This window comes from Cornus florida, unplaced genomic scaffold, assembly GCF_030987335.1.
Source record: "Cornus florida cultivar Cherokee Brave unplaced genomic scaffold, ASM3098733v1 CherokeeBrave_3.0.0_Hap2_Chr09, whole genome shotgun sequence".
Classification (NCBI taxonomy): Eukaryota; Viridiplantae; Streptophyta; class Magnoliopsida; order Cornales; family Cornaceae; genus Cornus; species Cornus florida.
The window spans coordinates 91,292,258-91,310,222 of record NW_026775579.1 but is presented as its reverse complement, the minus strand read 5'-3'; the positions used below and the strand labels follow the sequence as shown (position 1 = coordinate 91,310,222).

Below are 17,965 nucleotides of genomic sequence, written 5' to 3'. Positions count from 1 at the left end.
CATCCATCTCTTGTGAATGATTTTTTTTTTCTTCAAAATCCATTCACACAACATTAGTTGTTTTATATATACACACACACATTCTCATATGAATTGATTAAAAGAGGAAATAGAAGAAATTACATAAGGATTATATAATTTAAAAGGATATTTTTATCTAAAAAAATATAATATTTGTAGAGTCTCATAAAAATAAAAAACAAATAACTAATGCATTTAAAATTTAACAAATTCTAACAATGACTTTCCTTTGACAATCGCTTAAACGACTTAGCATTCCTCTTAGCCAAAAATAAAAATAAAATAAATAAAATAAAAATAAAGGTTTTGTAACAAGTGATTAAAACGAAAAAACAGGGATATATAAATGGTATTTCAGATATTCATAGGGGTAATAAAGACACTCAACGTGACAGAGGTGCGTGCCGTCAATATAGACATAAGAAAGGACTTTCCTTGTAATTTTGACAATATTCTGCTAGATATACAAACGAGAGAGAGGGAGTCGAATAGAGAGGGTTTTCGCGAAGTGAGAGAAGAGAAAGTTTTTAAGTTTTATGTATGTAAGCACTAAGCACAGAACAGATTTAGATATATACCATACCGTTAGAGGTTCCTAAATTTTCCTTTTTTTCAAAATCTCAAATAAAACGGTCTCGTTCGGGACCTTCCCGCCATGGTGGCTCAGGTGGAGAGACAAGGTTCTCTCGGTGACCTCGACCAAGACCATTTGGAGAAGACCAAGACCTTGATTTGTGCCCTCAACCTCCTCTCTCGCAACCTCCCTCTTCCCCCAGATGTCTTCGATGCCGTCTCCTCCATCTATAGCGCCGATGCCGACGACGACAATGCCCACAACGCCGTCAGCGGTGTCGCTGTCGCCGGATCCGATGGCGGTGGCGTCGACAAGGTTTGGGTTCGACTTCTTCTAATCCAATTTTGTTCTTTTCTTGGAACTGGGTTTCACTTGTGTTGATGTAATTCGCAGCTTTAGGGTTCTTTAGGGATGTTTAATTTCCCTAGTTATGCGGTTTTGTTTTTGGTTCTTTGTATGTGAATATGTTGTGTTCGTTGAGTTACTCCGTTTTCCCCTATAAAAAGAAAAACTTTATGATGTGAAAGACACTTATTGAATTTTTCATTGTTTCAGTTTGTAGGAGAATTTTTTTCATATAAAAGAACATAGTGATGTGAAAGACACTTCTGGAATTTTTCATTGTTTCAGTTTGCAGGGGAATTTTTTTTTTTTTTTTTCTTTTCATATAAAAAGAAACTTTGTGTTGTGAAAGACACTTCTTGAATTTTTCATTGTTTCAGTTTACTGTTGTACAGTGTTTATTTGTGATATTAATATATGATTGGTATTATTTAGGCTTTAGATCATTGCCTCGTTCACGTTGTGTTCAGTTCTTACTGCACTTAGGAGATAATTTATACAAATTGACGGCTTAGTGCCGTTGAGGATCTGGTACAACGAGTTTTGCTTAATTTAGTTATTGTTAAGTTGCTATGTAATATCAGATATTCGATTTGCTCTGCATAACAAACCTATGCAGGCCAAATTTAATAATTTTGTTCTTTTTATGTGGTTTTGATCCGGAAACATATTGCTGGTGTTGAGCTGATTATAGATAAAAGTTGTTATTCCGTGATTCCAATTTTTTGCCTATGATTTATCTTTTAAAATCCGTGTTAATGTTTGTAATGCAGAATGGTACTGGGATTTTAAATGAAGTAGATTTGTTGGTGGACCTTGAGGATGCATTGGTGAAGCAACGACAATATTGCATGTCAAGTTCTAGGTTGACAGAGTCAAGAGAAAATCGCTTTCAGAGCCACATCCTGCATCGCTTAACTGAACTTGAAGGTTACTATTATTTGCAAAAAACATTTACCTTGTACATAATTGTTTTGTCAAGCCCATTGATGGAATAAAAGAAATCGTTTTGATATTTCGTCAGGTCAATATGATTGAACATGATTGGATCACAGTTTTTGAGTTTTTAACTATGTCAGCAATATACCAGTTGACATTATAGAATACTTTGTAGTCATGGTTCCCAAGTTTTTTTAGCTTGATATTATTCTGTGCCCTTATTTGCATCAGATGGACATGTGAATATGTTAAAATACACAATACCAGTAATGATTTAGCCATTATATGGTGCCTGTAGTTTTGTAATGATACTAATAATGATTTTTTCCTTTTTATTTGGATATTAAGTACTATCATTAATTCATTAACCCCCCCCCCCCCCCCCCCCCCCCAACAAAAAAAAAAAAAAAAAAAAAAAAAAACACCAAATCAGTGATCTTTGTTAGGGAGCATATCGTAATTTCCAAATATATTTACCCTTAAGATTTTTGTGGAGCCCATTTTGTTGAAAGCACAAAATGTTTTTTTAACTCTTGATTTGATAACTTATGGTGTACATTCCTAATTGAGCTGCGAGTTTAAGTTTTAATTTATATATTCTTTTAAGAGATTTCTTATGTATATTTTTGAACCAGAATTGCCTTCAAGCAGAGGTGAGGACCTGCAGTCAAAGTGCTTGCTTGAACTCTATGGGCTAAAGGTAGATTTGATTTTGAAGTATTTTCATGAATTTCTTCTATTGCTTATTTGCGCATGAAGTTTAGATTATTGATCCGAGTATCAGACACAAGGTTACAACTGTCATCTGAATTAATAAAATGACAGATCTTGTTGCACTTTGTGAAATTGGAAATGAGTCTTGCCAAAATCCTCTTTTAGGTGGATGAGAGAAAATTAGTGTTCAGAAACAGTTGGTTAACAGAGAAGACAAACTTGGTTTCATATTTCTAGGTTGCTTCTTGAGAATTTATAAAGATTTGCATGTGAAAGAAAACCAAATGCAGCATATATAATGAATCAATGATTTTACCGATGTATCTTGTGTTTCCTATACATGTGATATGCAGTTAAAGAAGTAATGTTTACTGATGGTTATAAATAAAATATTTCACTTTTGTATAGTTATACTAAATATTTAGAAATGTTGTTTGCTGCATGCGTGCATATGCACGAACGGTGCATGCACTTTTTATATATATTTTTTGGTACAGAGGGATGACACACTTCCGTCCTTGTGATATATATATATTTTTTCAGCTCGTGGAGTTGCAGAGCAAGGTTCGGTCTGCTGTGAGTTCAGAATACTGGCTTCGTATGGCTTGTGCATATCCTGACAAGCAACTGTTTGATTGGGGCATGATGCGATTGCGTCGTCCTCTATATGGTGTTGGAGATGCTTTTGCCATTGAAGCTGATGATCACATGAAAAAGAAACGTGATGCTGAGGTTATTTTGTAGTTTCTTGTTTTACCCTTTTTTGTTTTTAATTTATTTATTTATAGCTCCATAGTCTTCATTTACTGGTAGGGGAATCTTTGCAGTATTGGCCTTCTAACTAGTGATGACTTTCATAGAAGGCTGTTACCTAGTGTACTCCTCGTTAAGTGAGGATGCCGGATGGATGTGTTGGCCTAGTGGGTAAAGAAACCTAATCTTTGGCGTTATTTTTTATGAAGTTGCTGTCCACAGACTTGAACCTGTCTTACTCTTTGTACGATAACTACAGAACATAGTGCTTTACCTTCTAACTAGTGCTTTACGTAATTTTGATTTGAAATATGCAGTCAATGGGGATGAAATTTGATCATAGATAATTGTAGCCATGCAACATCTGTAATATGTTCTTAATGGATGGAAGAGAAAATGATGGCTTCAGACATATTCAATGGGGTCAATATTTGCCCCGAGGGACTCCTAGGAAGGGTCATTGATTATTGATACCAAGCTTTGGAAGTTTATAGATGACACCTTTAGTTTTTGGAATTCAGATTATTGACCATCTTGGCTAAGACGTTTTGCATTCTTAAGTTGCAAATAGACCTTTAATTTCCAGTTCATTAGTGATGTTGTGAACTATCTTTATGCAGAGGCTCTCGAGGTTGGAGGAGGAGGAAAAGAACCGTATTGAAACTAGGAAAAGGAAATTCTTTGCGGAAATACTAAATGCAGCCCGTGAACTCCAGTTGCAAGTGCAGGCTGCTCAGAAACGCCGGAAGCAAAGGAATGATGGTGTTCAAGTATGCTATTTGTTTCTTTCTGTTTTGTTAATTTTTTTTTCTCTTTTGTTTTGTTCGATGCATGGTAATAACATGGCAATTGAAAATCAAAATTAGCTAGAGGAAAGGTGGAATCACACTACAATATTATATGGGAATTATGGAGCAGTGAAAATATGCACGTCAATTTGATTTTTCCTCTCTCTCATTTTTTTTTTTTTAGTTTAAGGAGAGAGGGGGGGGGGGGGGGGGGTGTTTGTGATGGTGGATACAACGATCGGCAGAAAATTTGGAAAATCCCCTTATGGGAAACCAAACATTTTGATAAAATATTGCTTAAAGTTATGTTGTTGCCAGGGAAAGGTAATTATAATGAAATGCAATTCTTACCTGGGATCAGGTTTTCTAACCCGTTGTTTCATCTTTCCTAGAAAAAGAAATTCTGTATTTTCATATTAAAAAATTTCTCAATGCCATCTGAGGACATGCATAAATCCTCTCAGTTGTCGAATAGTTAACGTCAAGCTACGAAAAAAGAGTTTACCTATTTCTCCCTCAAACCTTTTCCTGTCTTGGAAAATTACCGGTATTTTCTTGCAAGATCCTTTATTTTATGGATTTGAACTCATTCTGTTTCTCAGTGTTTGTCTTCCTTATGCAAGAATCTTAAGAGCAGACAAGTTTTGCAAATAGCTTGAGATTTTCTTTTATGTAGTTTCAGAGAGAATTTTATGGCTATTCATAGTTGGTTGTGTCTACATCTGGCAGAAGAAAGGAGAAAGAGGAGGGGAGGGAGAATGAAGGAATATGAGGCAGACTTCTTCTTTTTCTTCTTCCTCTCTCTCCTCCCTCCCTCTCTCTCTCTCCAAAAAAAAAGTGCTGCTTATGTTGCTTGGATCCATTTTAATAATTTATATTAAACAGGCTTGGCATGGACGGCAAAGACAACGGGCTACACGGGCAGAGAAGTTAAGGTTCCAAGCTCTGAAAGCTGATGATCAGGAAGCTTACATGAGAATGGTAGAGGAGAGCAAAAATGAACGATTAACAATGCTTCTAGGAAAAACTAATGACCTCCTTGTTCGTTTGGGAGCTGCTGTTCAACGTCAAAAAGATGCTGAACACGATGGCATTGAACCATTGAAAGGGGCAGAAGCTGAGTTGCCTGATTTGTCTACTTCAAAGAGTGGAACCCCTGGGGATTCACTTCATGAGGAAGATGCGGATGTAGTGGATACCGAATCTGATCCTGGTAGTAAGACGGGTGATCTACTTGCTGGCCAGCGGCAGTATAATTCAGTTATTCATTCAATTCAGGAAAAGGTACATAATGAGATCTTAAATGCTTAGTTACCTCCCCCATACCTTCATCTTACTTTTTAGTGTTTCAGTTTAGTTGGCTCTTATTATGCAGTCGAATTCGTAGTTACCTCTATGAGATTTATCTCTAAATGGGTTTCATTCGCTTTAACAAATGGGTTAATGCAGAAGTTTAACATTTAGACTGTGGAACATTCCTTGGTAGAAATTGGGCCCCTTTTGAGAGGAATCCCATCAAAATAATGGCCTGAATATTGATCCTAACTTGTGTAGTTCGTTTGAATCTATTTTGAACTTTTTTCTTTACCATGCAAAGATGTTATAGATTTGATGGCTGGTCATTCTAACTTAGCTATTTTCTATGATAAGGATCATGCAGTCTTGGGGTTGTGCCACACAAAATGTGGCTTCTATGCCTGCATGCCCTTGTATGTTGTCACATTGTAATTCCTTAAAAGTCAAGCGCAAGAGGCAGTCTCTCAGCTGCTCAACAATTTAGCATTTGTACTCGTAGTATCATGCCTGTATTTAATATTGTAGTGAATTTATATTTGGGTGAAGTTTGAAAAACACCCTCGTGGTATGCATATAGTGCATATTGCACTTGAGGGCCTAACGTCAGTTTACTGTCAACAAAGATTTGAAAAGACTTAAATACTCCACTCACAAATGAAAAAAGAAATAAACAAAAAATAGAAATTGCAAAATGACAAAAAACGGACAACTCAAAAGTTGTGATCTGACTTGCCCTAAAAACCCCAAACCCTGATAAATAAGAGGTACAATATATACATACATATATATATATATATATAAGATGAACATTAGGGTTACAGAGGAGAGAAAATGAACCACGCCTCCTCCTCCTTCTCCATTGTTAAGGTTACAAAGCAAAGAGAAATTGATGTCCTCGCAGTAGCACCCTCTGTACATGAGAGAGAGAGAAATGATGAGAAAGATAGTAAATAACTGGGGAAATCTGTCCAATTTACTATAAAATTCCATGGATTACCAATTATTCACTCAAAATTATCACATTGCTTGAAGATTGAATTTCAAAATCATTGACAAAGAATTTAAAGATTGAAGAGTATGAAGACTTGAAAATACCACCACCATTCACTACTTTGCCAGAATAGAAAAAGGAAGGCTGGAATGCACATGGGTCTTGGCAAAATCAATAGGTTTTCTTGATCAACTGATTCGGTATATAGCTTCAACTTTGTAATGAAGTATGCATTCAGTATATAAAGTTTCTCTGTAAATGTATATATGTATGTCCTTTCCTCTGCTATTTGTTGTATATATACGTATGTATATCACTTGCCGATGCAACCTTCTGTGAGTATTTGATTACATACCATGCATGCAATTGAATCCAACACCAAGTTCAATCACAACAGTATCTTCAATTTGGAAGCTGTAATTCGTCCTAGAGATGGTGTCAGAAGTGGCGATGGCAGACGGGTTTGACAGGGAGTGGAGAGAGAAGATATAGAAAGAGCATGAGGAGAGAAGAGATAGAAGTTGGGTATAATTGAAATTTGTTGAAAAAGGAAAAAGATTGCCTGTGAAGTTTTGAATTGCCTTTAGTTGTTTTGGTTTTAAAAAAATAAAACCTCACATCAATGAGAGAAAATAGTTGTATTGAATTCAGATTGATTGGAAAATTTCTTTGTGTGAGAGAGATTGAGAATGGGCAGAGAGAGAGAGAGATTGCAGAGAGGGGATGGATGGAGAGAGAGCTGAGACTTAAGATTGAAGGAACACGGAGGGAGGGAGGGAGGGAGGGAGGGAGGGAGAATATGCTTGAGGGCATTTTCGAATTCTCGAGTTTTCAGATGTTAAAAATATCATGTGCAACACACTGTTGTTTAGCTGTCATCTGTTAACGACTCACAGACGACAAGACCTTGTTTGCAACATATACAATATGGATTTATATACACAATATAGACTATATGGGTGTTCCGTCACAAAATGTGATCCATAGGGATGATTTTTATACTTTCCGTTTTATATATTATGCAATTTTTAATTGTTCATTCTGAAAGCCTTCGTTCTATTTAAAGCGTTGGATCTAATCAAGTTGTAAGCTCTACAGGTAACTGAGCAACCAACCATGCTTCAAGGTGGAGAACTAAGGACATACCAGTTAGAAGGGCTTCAATGGATGCTATCTTTGTTCAATAACAATCTAAATGGAATTTTAGCAGATGAGATGGGGTTGGGGAAGACAATCCAAACCATTTCCTTGATTGCATATCTCATGGAAAACAAGGGTGTGACTGGGCCCCACTTGATAGTGGCCCCGAAGGCTGTACTTCCGAATTGGGTTACTGAATTCTCAGCGTGGGCCCCTAGGTACGCATAGAAATTTCATTGAAACCTGTTCCTTTTGCTTGCTCTGTATGCCTGGTTATGCAACAGCACTCAAAGTTCACGTTGAAATTATGTATGGATTTTCTTCTTGTTCCAGTATTGTGGCTGTCCTTTATGACGGGCGTTTAGATGAGAGAAAAGCGATGAGGGAAGAGTATGCAGGAGAGGGGAAATTCAATGTGCTGATCACCCACTATGATCTTATTATGAGAGACAAAGCGTTTTTGAAGAAAATTCACTGGTACTACATGATTGTTGACGAGGGACATCGGTTAAAAAATCATGAATGTGCTCTTGCACGGACTCTTGTCACAGGGTAAGCCACATGCATATTTTACATTTCCTATTTCTCTCTCTCTCTCTCTTCCCGGTGAATGCATTTTTTTAACTTGAAACTTGTCCTCTCTACAATCCATTTTTTCATCTTATTCCTGAAATACCCATTGTGGTAGGGGGAAAAGGCCATGTTTAGTAGTTTCATTGCCGTATATTTTGAACCCATTTATATCACAGGCTTGACCTGGCTTGGCCTTTACTAATCTTTGGGTTGTGAAATTCCATCACAGTTATCAATTTCTTTTCAACACTATATTATGGACTAGTTTGTGGGGGCATATAGTATATAAAATTTCCAAGGTTTTTAGTTTGTAGCCTTTGCCTTTCAGAATACATTAGGACACTTAATACTCCAGTCAATACTGGCATCCTGAGCATTGATCAGGTGACAGTGATGTTTAATCTATGAAACCTCTCATATCTATTTCTGTTTATTATTATTATTATTTTAAAATTATGGCAGTATCTTTTGTAATTCTTTCTAGTGCAGTTTCTGAAGCCTAATTTGACAGGGTTCTTATATCTTTGATGGAGCTTATATATAGAGTTGTAATTCTATTCCTATATACGTGAAGTGGTCCAAACTGAATATGAATTCCTAGCATTTGAAGCCATTTCCTTTATTATAACTAATTGCATTTTGGTAGATAGAGTTTATGTTCCATGGTCTCAGGTATTTGTATCAGGTGTCGGTGTGTGTATAATTGTCAGATCTCTCCCTGAGTCCCAAATCTTAGAATTTGTTTAACATAAATCAAATGGGATGTGATCAAATTTGAGATTCTCCTTCTTGCATCACATGGAGAAATTCTCCATTTTGGGTTTGTGTGGCAAACAGTTGTCCTGTACCCAACCATATCATCTCATCTCGACATGGGTATGTTGTAGGGAATAGGAGAGTCGATGTAAGACGATATAAGGTCATATCATGTATGAACATGACTATCACCATCATTATGTCATTGGCTTGAGAAATTTAAGCTTACGTGGATGTCACAATCATAAAAGAACTGTGATGGTATTGAGCTTTAATTTTTCACTTTGTTATCTTTCAACTATCTAAGATTAGAAAATTTTATCTGCAATTGGATTAAGATATTCTGGACCAGTATAAAAATGCAATGGAGCAAGGGAATATAATAGCATAACTCTAACAATGAAGCAACCACAATGGGGAATCTGGAAAGCTGGAGACTGTGAATGAGAAATCTAGAGTTGATTTAGGGATCCTTTGTAGGTTTTATATTCTATTTTGTGCTTTCTTTATTCCTGTTTTTCATGTTGATCTACCTTTGCTTTTGCCTTTTGATTTTTCATAGAAGTACTAATTAGTTACAGTTTTTGACAATCAATTGCCTCAAAAGGCAAAAAAACAAAGTTGAAAGAAAGACTTAAGTAATTCAAAGTGAAAATCATGACAGAAATGACCATTTCATCAATTTAAAACAGAATAAAGTTGCAATTGAACTTCCATTCAAATTTTACCATGGTAGATAGCCACTTGCCCAAAAAGCTTGAGTTGTTGGGGAATGAGTCGGACAATGTATATCAAGGTTTGACACCCTCTTTCGCATGCGACCCGTTTCCTGAACATGGACAGGTAGGCAACAGACAGAATAGGAGAACTCTTTCGCGTGCGACCCGTTTCCTGAACATGGAGAGGTAGGCAACAAATAGAATAGGAGAACAAGTGTCGACGGAAAGATTTGAACTCAAGACCTTCCCTAAATAAAATTTCTATACCATATTAGAAGCAGAATTCTGCATATCTTCAGTTCTTGGAAGTTAGTAACCACCAAGCCTCTAGCTCAAGCGGTATCTCCTCTTCCTCTCACCTGGTAGTTTAAGGGTTCAAGTTCCCATGGGCATGGGTGTGTTCGTATCTTTCCTAAAAAACTAAAAACAAGAAAGAAAAAAAGAAAAGAAAATACTGTACAGTTGAGTCAATGACGCGCCCTTTCAGTCTGAATTAGAATAAGACCTCTACAGAACAAGAAGAAGAGCCTCAAGTCTCTACTATTACAATGACTTTCTGGTACAATCCCTCATTGATTCTAATCAAAGGAAGCAGCAACGAGAAGCGTGCTTGTATAGCCTACTGAACCTCCTTTTGATGAAGAAAATGCCCTATTCAATGTGCATTGGTCCATCCTTTTGAGGACGACTGGTTAAAATGAAATATATATCACTATAGAAGAATGTTAAGCTTAGTTGACATTTTGTGGACTGGATAGACTAATGCAATTCTTTTTAGTTTCAAGTGTAATATGCAACTGTTAAGACAATATGGTAATAATGTGGTGGAAGTGGCTTCCATAAGTGAATAGGAGATAGGAAATAGATGCAAACCTGATTTGAGAGATACAGAAACATTGGCTTCAACTCTAATATATTATGGATCATGCAATTTCTGCAATCACGCCTAGAGGAAACATAGATGATTATTTTTTTAATTTTTGATCTTCTGTATTGGCTTTTGTAGGACTTATAAAAGTTCTGTAGATGCTGCAAAGCCTGTATATTAAATGTAGATGGAGTTCGTTTTTTTATTCTTTTCCCAAAACCAAAAAAGTAAGAAAAAAGAAATTCGTTGTTTTTTATTGTGTCCTATTATCTAATTTCTGTCACCTATATTATATAATATTCTTGCAATATTGATTGTCATGTCTACAATCCTGCATGTTCTTTCAGATTAATTTCCTCAGGCATTCTAATCTAAGTTGGATATGTTTTTATAAGAAAATAAGAGGGGCTCTCTAACTCAATTTACTCTGTATGCAGCTATCGGATTCGACGTAGACTTCTGTTAACTGGTACCCCGATACAGAATAGTTTACAGGAATTATGGTCCCTGCTTAATTTTCTCCTTCCTAACATTTTTAATTCCGTTGAGAACTTCGAGGAGTGGTTTAATGCACCCTTTGCAGATCGATGTGATGTTTCTCTGACAGATGAGGAAGAGTTATTGATCATTCGTCGTTTGCATCATGTATGTGTTCACTCCTAATGCATCTTTCTTGTTCTTCTCCTGCACTTCCTTTTGAATCCATTTTATTTATTCTCAGGTTATAAGGCCATTTATATTAAGGAGGAAGAAAGATGAGGTGGAGAAGTTCCTTCCTGGGAAAACGCAAGTCATACTGAAATGTGACATGTCATCATGGCAGAAAGTGTATTACCAGCAAGTCACAGATGTAGGGAGAGTTGGACTGGATACGGGTAAGTAGTTTCTGCCCTTAAACTATGTTCTCTGTTTGGTGATTATTATAAATCCAACATACAAAGAAACTAATTGTTTGTGTAAGTGATGATAAAAATCTTAAATTATTCATCTTCAGTCAAGTGCCTAAATATATTTCTAACATGGCATCTCTCTCTCTCTCTCTATCTCTCTTGTGATGTTGTGGACTGAATTTTATGCCGGGTTGCATTGCGACCTGTTGGATGAGCTTTGTGTGGGCCCAAGCCCACCAAAGATTTGGGGGCAAGGCCCGAGGAAAATTTTGACCCGTTTTTGGCTTGTGGGTCGTGGACCCTAATTAGTACTCTTGTAGCCCGATATATAAGGGCACTTAGGGTTTGGAGTGTATGATCAAGAGACTCTCAAAATTGTACAGAGAGAGAGTAAGGGGCTGAAACTTGTAATTTCCAATTTTACACATAGTGAAGACTTTCGCTGGATCTCCACCATGGACATAGGCTTTGCCGAACCACGTATAAATCTTTGTGTGGTGTGTTTATTTTTATGTCGTGTTTCGTAATTGTTGCTTGGTTCGCTGCGTTTGTCGTAACATCTCTCTATCGCACAACACACTCACAAAGTTCCATGATACATTCTAAACAAAGTTCCATGATACATTCTAAACAAAGTTCCATGATTCATTCCAAGGGTTGTGGGCTTGTGGCAGCATTTTAGAGATTGGATATTGCTTAGAAATTTCAGAGTCTACACTTCCAGTTGATAAATGACTGTTAGACTAAATGTATAACAGTGTTCATAAATTTGTTGTAAAGTGGGAGCTCCGTTCATTTTGTTCACAGTTTGTACAATGGTAGAATAAAGTTCATTGTCAAAGCTCATCAGGTAGTGATTACTGGGTTGTCATTTCCATTTTTTGAAGATGTCATTAACCTCATCACTGTATTTTAGCTTTGGTAAAACTATCATTCTGATTGTTATTACGTACTGATGATTTTTCTCATGCTTATTAACTTCTATTCATCAATTTGGAATTTATAGTTTGCTGAAAAAAATGCTAATAACTTCTATTCATCAATTCAGGATCTGGGAAGTCAAAATCTCTTCAAAACTTGTCAATGCAGCTCAGGAAGTGTTGTAACCACCCATACCTGTTCGTTGGTGAATATAATATGTGGCGCAAGGAGGAGATTATCAGGGCATCAGGGAAATTTGAGCTACTTGATCGTTTACTCCCCAAACTTCAGAGAGCGGGCCACAGAGTCCTCCTTTTCTCGCAAATGACCCGACTCATGGACATTCTTGAAATTTATTTGCAACTTCATGATTTTAAATATCTTAGACTTGATGGCTCGACAAAAACTGAGGAAAGAGGGACGTTATTGAAGCAATTTAATGCTCCGGACTCTCCTTTCTTCATGTTTCTTCTGAGCACCCGTGCTGGAGGCCTTGGCCTGAACTTACAAACAGCAGACACGGTGATAATTTTTGACAGTGACTGGAACCCCCAAATGGACCAACAGGCAGAGGATCGGGCACATCGTATCGGGCAAAAGAAGGAAGTCAGGGTTTTTGTGTTGGTTAGTGTTGGATCAATTGAGGAGGTAATCTTGGAGCGTGCAAAACAGAAGATGGGCATTGATGCCAAGGTCATCCAGGCAGGACTATTCAATACAACTTCCACAGGTTTGTCCTTACAGACGATTTTTTTTTGCTATTACTTAGTTATGTTTGTTGCATATTAAACTTTTTTACACAGCGAGGACATTTAAGTAGTAGATGAAGTAGAAAGAATGTTATGGCAAACACCTGCCGTGATTCTCTGGACCTTGTTGCCAACATATAATAGGATAGACTTTAGATTGCTTGTACTGTGGTTTTCTCTCTTTTTGCCCTTTAGGATTCCCTTTTAGAGACTATTTTTTCATCATACATATATCTAACCTTTATTGGGTCTTTGCCTGCGTTAAGGCAACTTTTGTCTCTTCCAACATGACAAGCTGATATTGAACAATTTCTCTTCTACCCGTCCTCCTTTCGGATTAATCGACAACAGAGTTAAGTAGTTCATCTTTGTTAATGCAGCACAGGACAGAAGAGAGATGCTGGAGGAGATAATGCGTAGAGGTACGAGTTCACTTGGAACGGATGTGCCAAGCGAGAGAGAGATCAACCGTCTTGCAGCCCGATCAGATGAGGAGTTCTGGCAGTTTGAGAAAATGGATGAGGAGAGGAGGCGAAAGGAGAATTATAGATCTCGTCTCATGGAAGAACATGAGGTACCAGATTGGGCATATCCTGCACCTGATAGCAAGGAGAGTAAGGGCAAAGGATTTGACTATGAGAGTGCCAACATCAGTGGAAAACGACGAAGAAACAGGGTTGTTTATGCTGATACGCTTAGCGATTTACAGTGGATGAAGGCCGTGGAAAATGGAGAAGATTTCTCAAGGCATTTGGTTAAAGGAAAGAGGAGGGAACATCTTCCTGTCACGGGAAGTGAATTGACTAATAATAATACTGGAGAGAAGAAAGTAATGGAGTTGAAGAGTGAAAATATATCGATTGTGAGTGAGGGAACAAGTGAAGATACCTTTGGTTTGACCCCAGAAAGATTCAAGTCCGAGGCAGTAAATTCCCAAAAAAGTGAAGATAAGGATGTTGGAGAGGGCAGTTGGAATGGACACATCTTGACGTGGAAGCCCCATAAAAGGAAGAGATCAAGCTTAGCATCCTGAGTTCATAAAAAAGTAGAGGTTAGAATACTAACATCGGATCGGACGGGATTGAACAGTCAAAATACTGTAGCGGTGAAGGGATTTGATTATCTGATCCCCTTGGAGCGCCTTCAGATTGAAACTTTAGATGCTCATTGCTTGTATGTGGAGCTCTGCGTTTGGTTGTGGTGGCCTATTAACCTGCTCCTCTTTGGTGTGGCAAATCATGAAGTGACCCTCTCGCGTAAAAGTGCGGCCGTGCCTTACCATCCTCAACTATTTCCATTAGCTCAGATTAACTTAGAAGTTGTAAAATGTCTTTCGCACATCAGTGGCCATGTAAAATTATCCAATTATAAATTGATATATATATTTTTTCATTTTCCCTTTTTTCATGGATTGCGTGAACCGGAATCTTGTGTTCTGGTTTCAAGCCACACGGGAAAGTGGCGACTAACCCTAGAACAAGAGAACATGGATCATGGTTAAACAGCTTGCAATGGTTGCATAAACAGAACATGCTTTAAGGTGATCTCAACCTTAAAAGATTTTCCAGACTCAATTGCAACCATTGAGAGTTGGTAGCTGTAATAATTGTTAACTGTGTTTTTGACATATGCTAGAGAGAGACCTGGTGAGATTATACTTTATAGGGTTTAACCTCAATAATGTTGTTGGGAGACCTTTTCTTTGCTATATTACCATGGCCAACCTCTAAAATTACATACATAGAAATGGTCAAGGTGAACAGGTTGCTTCTAATGCAAACCTAAAAATTTGATTTGTTTCTTTCGAGTTGGGTGTAATTGGGTTAAACATGGAAAAGTATTTGATGAAATGCCTCATAAAAATGCTGCAACTTACCAATGGTGAAGCCTCACATTTGTTTGTTTGATGATGCTATAATGAATTGTGCAGGTTAAATTATTAATGTTTAAAACCTCTCTCGTACCAAACATACTTTCAATTATAATTTAAAATACTATATAATAAAATATTGCTTCTGGTATATGGTTTGGGTCTGCCATTGGGCCTGGGCTGTATTTTATTTTCTTGTTTGGCTTCGGCCTCCTTGTACATATTTATCCAAAATTTATAAAATTATTTGACTTTCGAAAAGGAAAAAAAACAGAAGAAAGAACTTGAATATATTTAGGTACGTAAATCACATTAAGTATTAATATTTAATATAAATCAATAACCATTTTATTTTTTTGGATTAAAAATACAATTCACAATATTAACTTTTTCTTCGATAGATAATGAACATATATATTTTTCTATTTAAAACAAAATTATAATTTTATATGAATAAGCAAGTGAAGTCTGTGCATTAAGCTTTATGTTTACTTGAAGACGAATTATAAGACGTGCCCAGGCGCATGGAACTTCTTAGTTCAAAGGAAAATCACATACTTAACGACAATGTTATTTTGTTGATGTTTATTGTCTATAATAGTGTGTAATTTATTTATATATGTATACATGTATAGCGTGATTAGTGTCATATAGTTTGTTTAAATTTAGAATTTCTTATAATATTATAAGATTTTAATTACGTTGAGTACTGCACGCGTCTTTTTTGCTAATATATATATATATATATATATATATATATATATATATATGCATGACTTAAATTAAAATTTCTTATGAATTTTCTTTTTTAGTTGATACTCACATACACATGTTTCTTTTAAGACTTGAACTCCTGATCTCCCATTGGGAAATAAAAGATTGATACCGCTAGGTCACTGACCTGCTAATAATTTCTTATGATATTAATTATAATTTTTTTTTTTTTATGATAATTATACGAATTTAATCACCTGCATTGTAGGTGTGTTTTTTTGCTAATATATAATATATATACGCTGGCGCATGACCATATGAAATGTTGATTTCTTTTCCCGCTTAAGATGGTTTTATACCTAATCACATGAAATGTTGAACCATCATAATAAACTCTGATCTCACCTCATCCACAAATCTTTTAGGTCAAAAACATGATACACATGTCTTGTTCGTGAACCATTGCCTGACCAATCACCCTTTTGATTCTCAAACAAGCCATTGCATTGACCACTTCATTACCATGCAAAATTAAATAAATACATGCAATATATACTAATAATACATATATTTACCTGAAAAAAGAAAAGAGAAAACACTAACAATAGGGAAGAGATGTAACTGCTTTATACCAAAAATAGGTCAAATGAACCCTATAAATCCACCCCTCAACCACCATTGTATCTCCACAAGACAACACTGTAATCAATTGATCCTAGGTGTGATTTGTGATAATTGTTATCGTATATACGAAGTCACACCTTGATCAACTCATATTCATCATGGACATGAAGATGATGATCTACTGGGTAGTCCTCGTCGTTGCCTTGTGCATGAGCGAGGCCATGGCCGGCGACAAGGACAAGAAGAAGAAGAGCGATGCCACCACCGCCTTGCCGGTTCTCGGTCTTGTTGCCGCCTCCCTTTTATCCTACATTGCCTTCTTCCTGCACTAAATTAGCTGCAGATCATACAGAAGTCACCATTGCAGCAACAGATTCCAACAGATGGGGAGTGAATTAATGTTTTATGTAATTACCATTTTTTGGTATTAGGAGCTCCCATGAGTTCCTTTTCTCTATGGTATAATTGGAATAATATATATATGTTGCAATGAAATAAAATGATTTATTTCTTAGTATATGGTTTTGCTTCATGCATGATATATATATATATATATATTTTTTTTGATAACCGGGTGTTTAAGACTTTGTCTTGATTAATTCACGGGATTCGTGTAAGGCGATCCCACACGGATTGAGTAAAATTCAAACTATGTCCGCGATCGTTGTCCCAAGAAATTACTTATACTTGAAGAAAATCAAACTTGAAACCTGAAGACTTCATTCATGATATTTTCCTTCTCACTTTTCATATATACATCTTACACATAATAAACACACATGGAGAGAGCAATACACACACATGGTCCACATGGAGAGAGCCGTACGTAATTGGTAAATACTTTAGCAAAATTGGAGCGATGGTTTTCTTCTTCAAACAGCTTTTTCTTTTTTTTTTTTTCTCTTCTTTTTTTTATTATAAAAAATAATGTTTTCAACACAGAAAAACAAAGAAGAATAATCAATGTTAAAAGAAAATCATTAATAAACATACACGAGATAATATCATGTAGACATGTATAATTTTTCCCTTTTTTCTAATCTTATCTTCTTCAATCTCACCAAACAGTTGAGTCCAAACTTATATGGATTGATCATCTGATAAATAATTAGGTATTGTTAGGTACACAAACATCGAGAGATACTATGAATAATGATTGTAATTTTTGTCTATGGTAAAGAATCTATCATATTAAAAAAAAAAAAATCACAGTTGATTATTATAATTTTTTATTTATTTTTTAAATTAAAGCAAATGTACACAATCATATATTGGTTTAGCGGGACTTAAACTCTCAAATTCTCTTTCAAATTATAGAGATCATTCCATCATATTTTATTGCTTCAAATACACATAAGATGATATTATTACACTTTACTATCATTCAGTACTATGCCAAAGAATCTTCAATTTACTTGCGATTGTTATTCTAATTCTATCAGGTTTAAATATAATTGCAATGTTGATGCACATGTGTGTATATATCGGAAAAATGTTTTACTAATTTCTTAGCGTAGACAGGAAGAGAAGATGAGTACTAGACTATAAACATCAATTAAAACAAACAACTGTCTGGGTGGTGTAGTCGGTTATCACGCTAGTCTCACACACTAGAGGTCCCCGGTTCGAACCCGGGCTCAGACATTTTTTGTATCTTTATTTTTCATATATATATTATGAATCGTGAAATACTTTTTTTTTTAATCTTTTTCTCCAATATTAT

General features: G+C 36.0%; 1 protein-coding gene and 1 non-coding gene across 2 annotated transcripts; both read left to right on the top strand.

Moving 5' to 3' along the window:
* The first annotated feature begins 493 nt into the window (after positions 1-493).
* On the top strand, positions 494-14,441 carry LOC132275147 (probable ATP-dependent DNA helicase CHR12). The gene is made up of 12 exons (XM_059776556.1): positions 494-910; positions 1,711-1,867; positions 2,512-2,576; positions 3,134-3,322; positions 3,964-4,113; positions 5,017-5,415; positions 7,517-7,776; positions 7,892-8,110; positions 10,912-11,119; positions 11,196-11,349; positions 12,413-13,015; positions 13,415-14,441. The coding sequence occupies exons 1-12, from the start codon at positions 677-679 to the stop codon at positions 14,065-14,067; spliced, it is 3,291 nt and encodes a 1,096-aa protein (XP_059632539.1). The 5' UTR covers positions 494-676; the 3' UTR covers positions 14,068-14,441.
* Positions 14,442-17,812: 3,371 nt separating this feature from the next.
* TRNAV-CAC (transfer RNA valine (anticodon CAC)) lies at positions 17,813-17,886 on the top strand. The gene has a single exon. It is a non-coding gene; the product is annotated as a tRNA-Val (tRNA).
* The last annotated feature ends 79 nt before the right edge of the window (positions 17,887-17,965 follow it).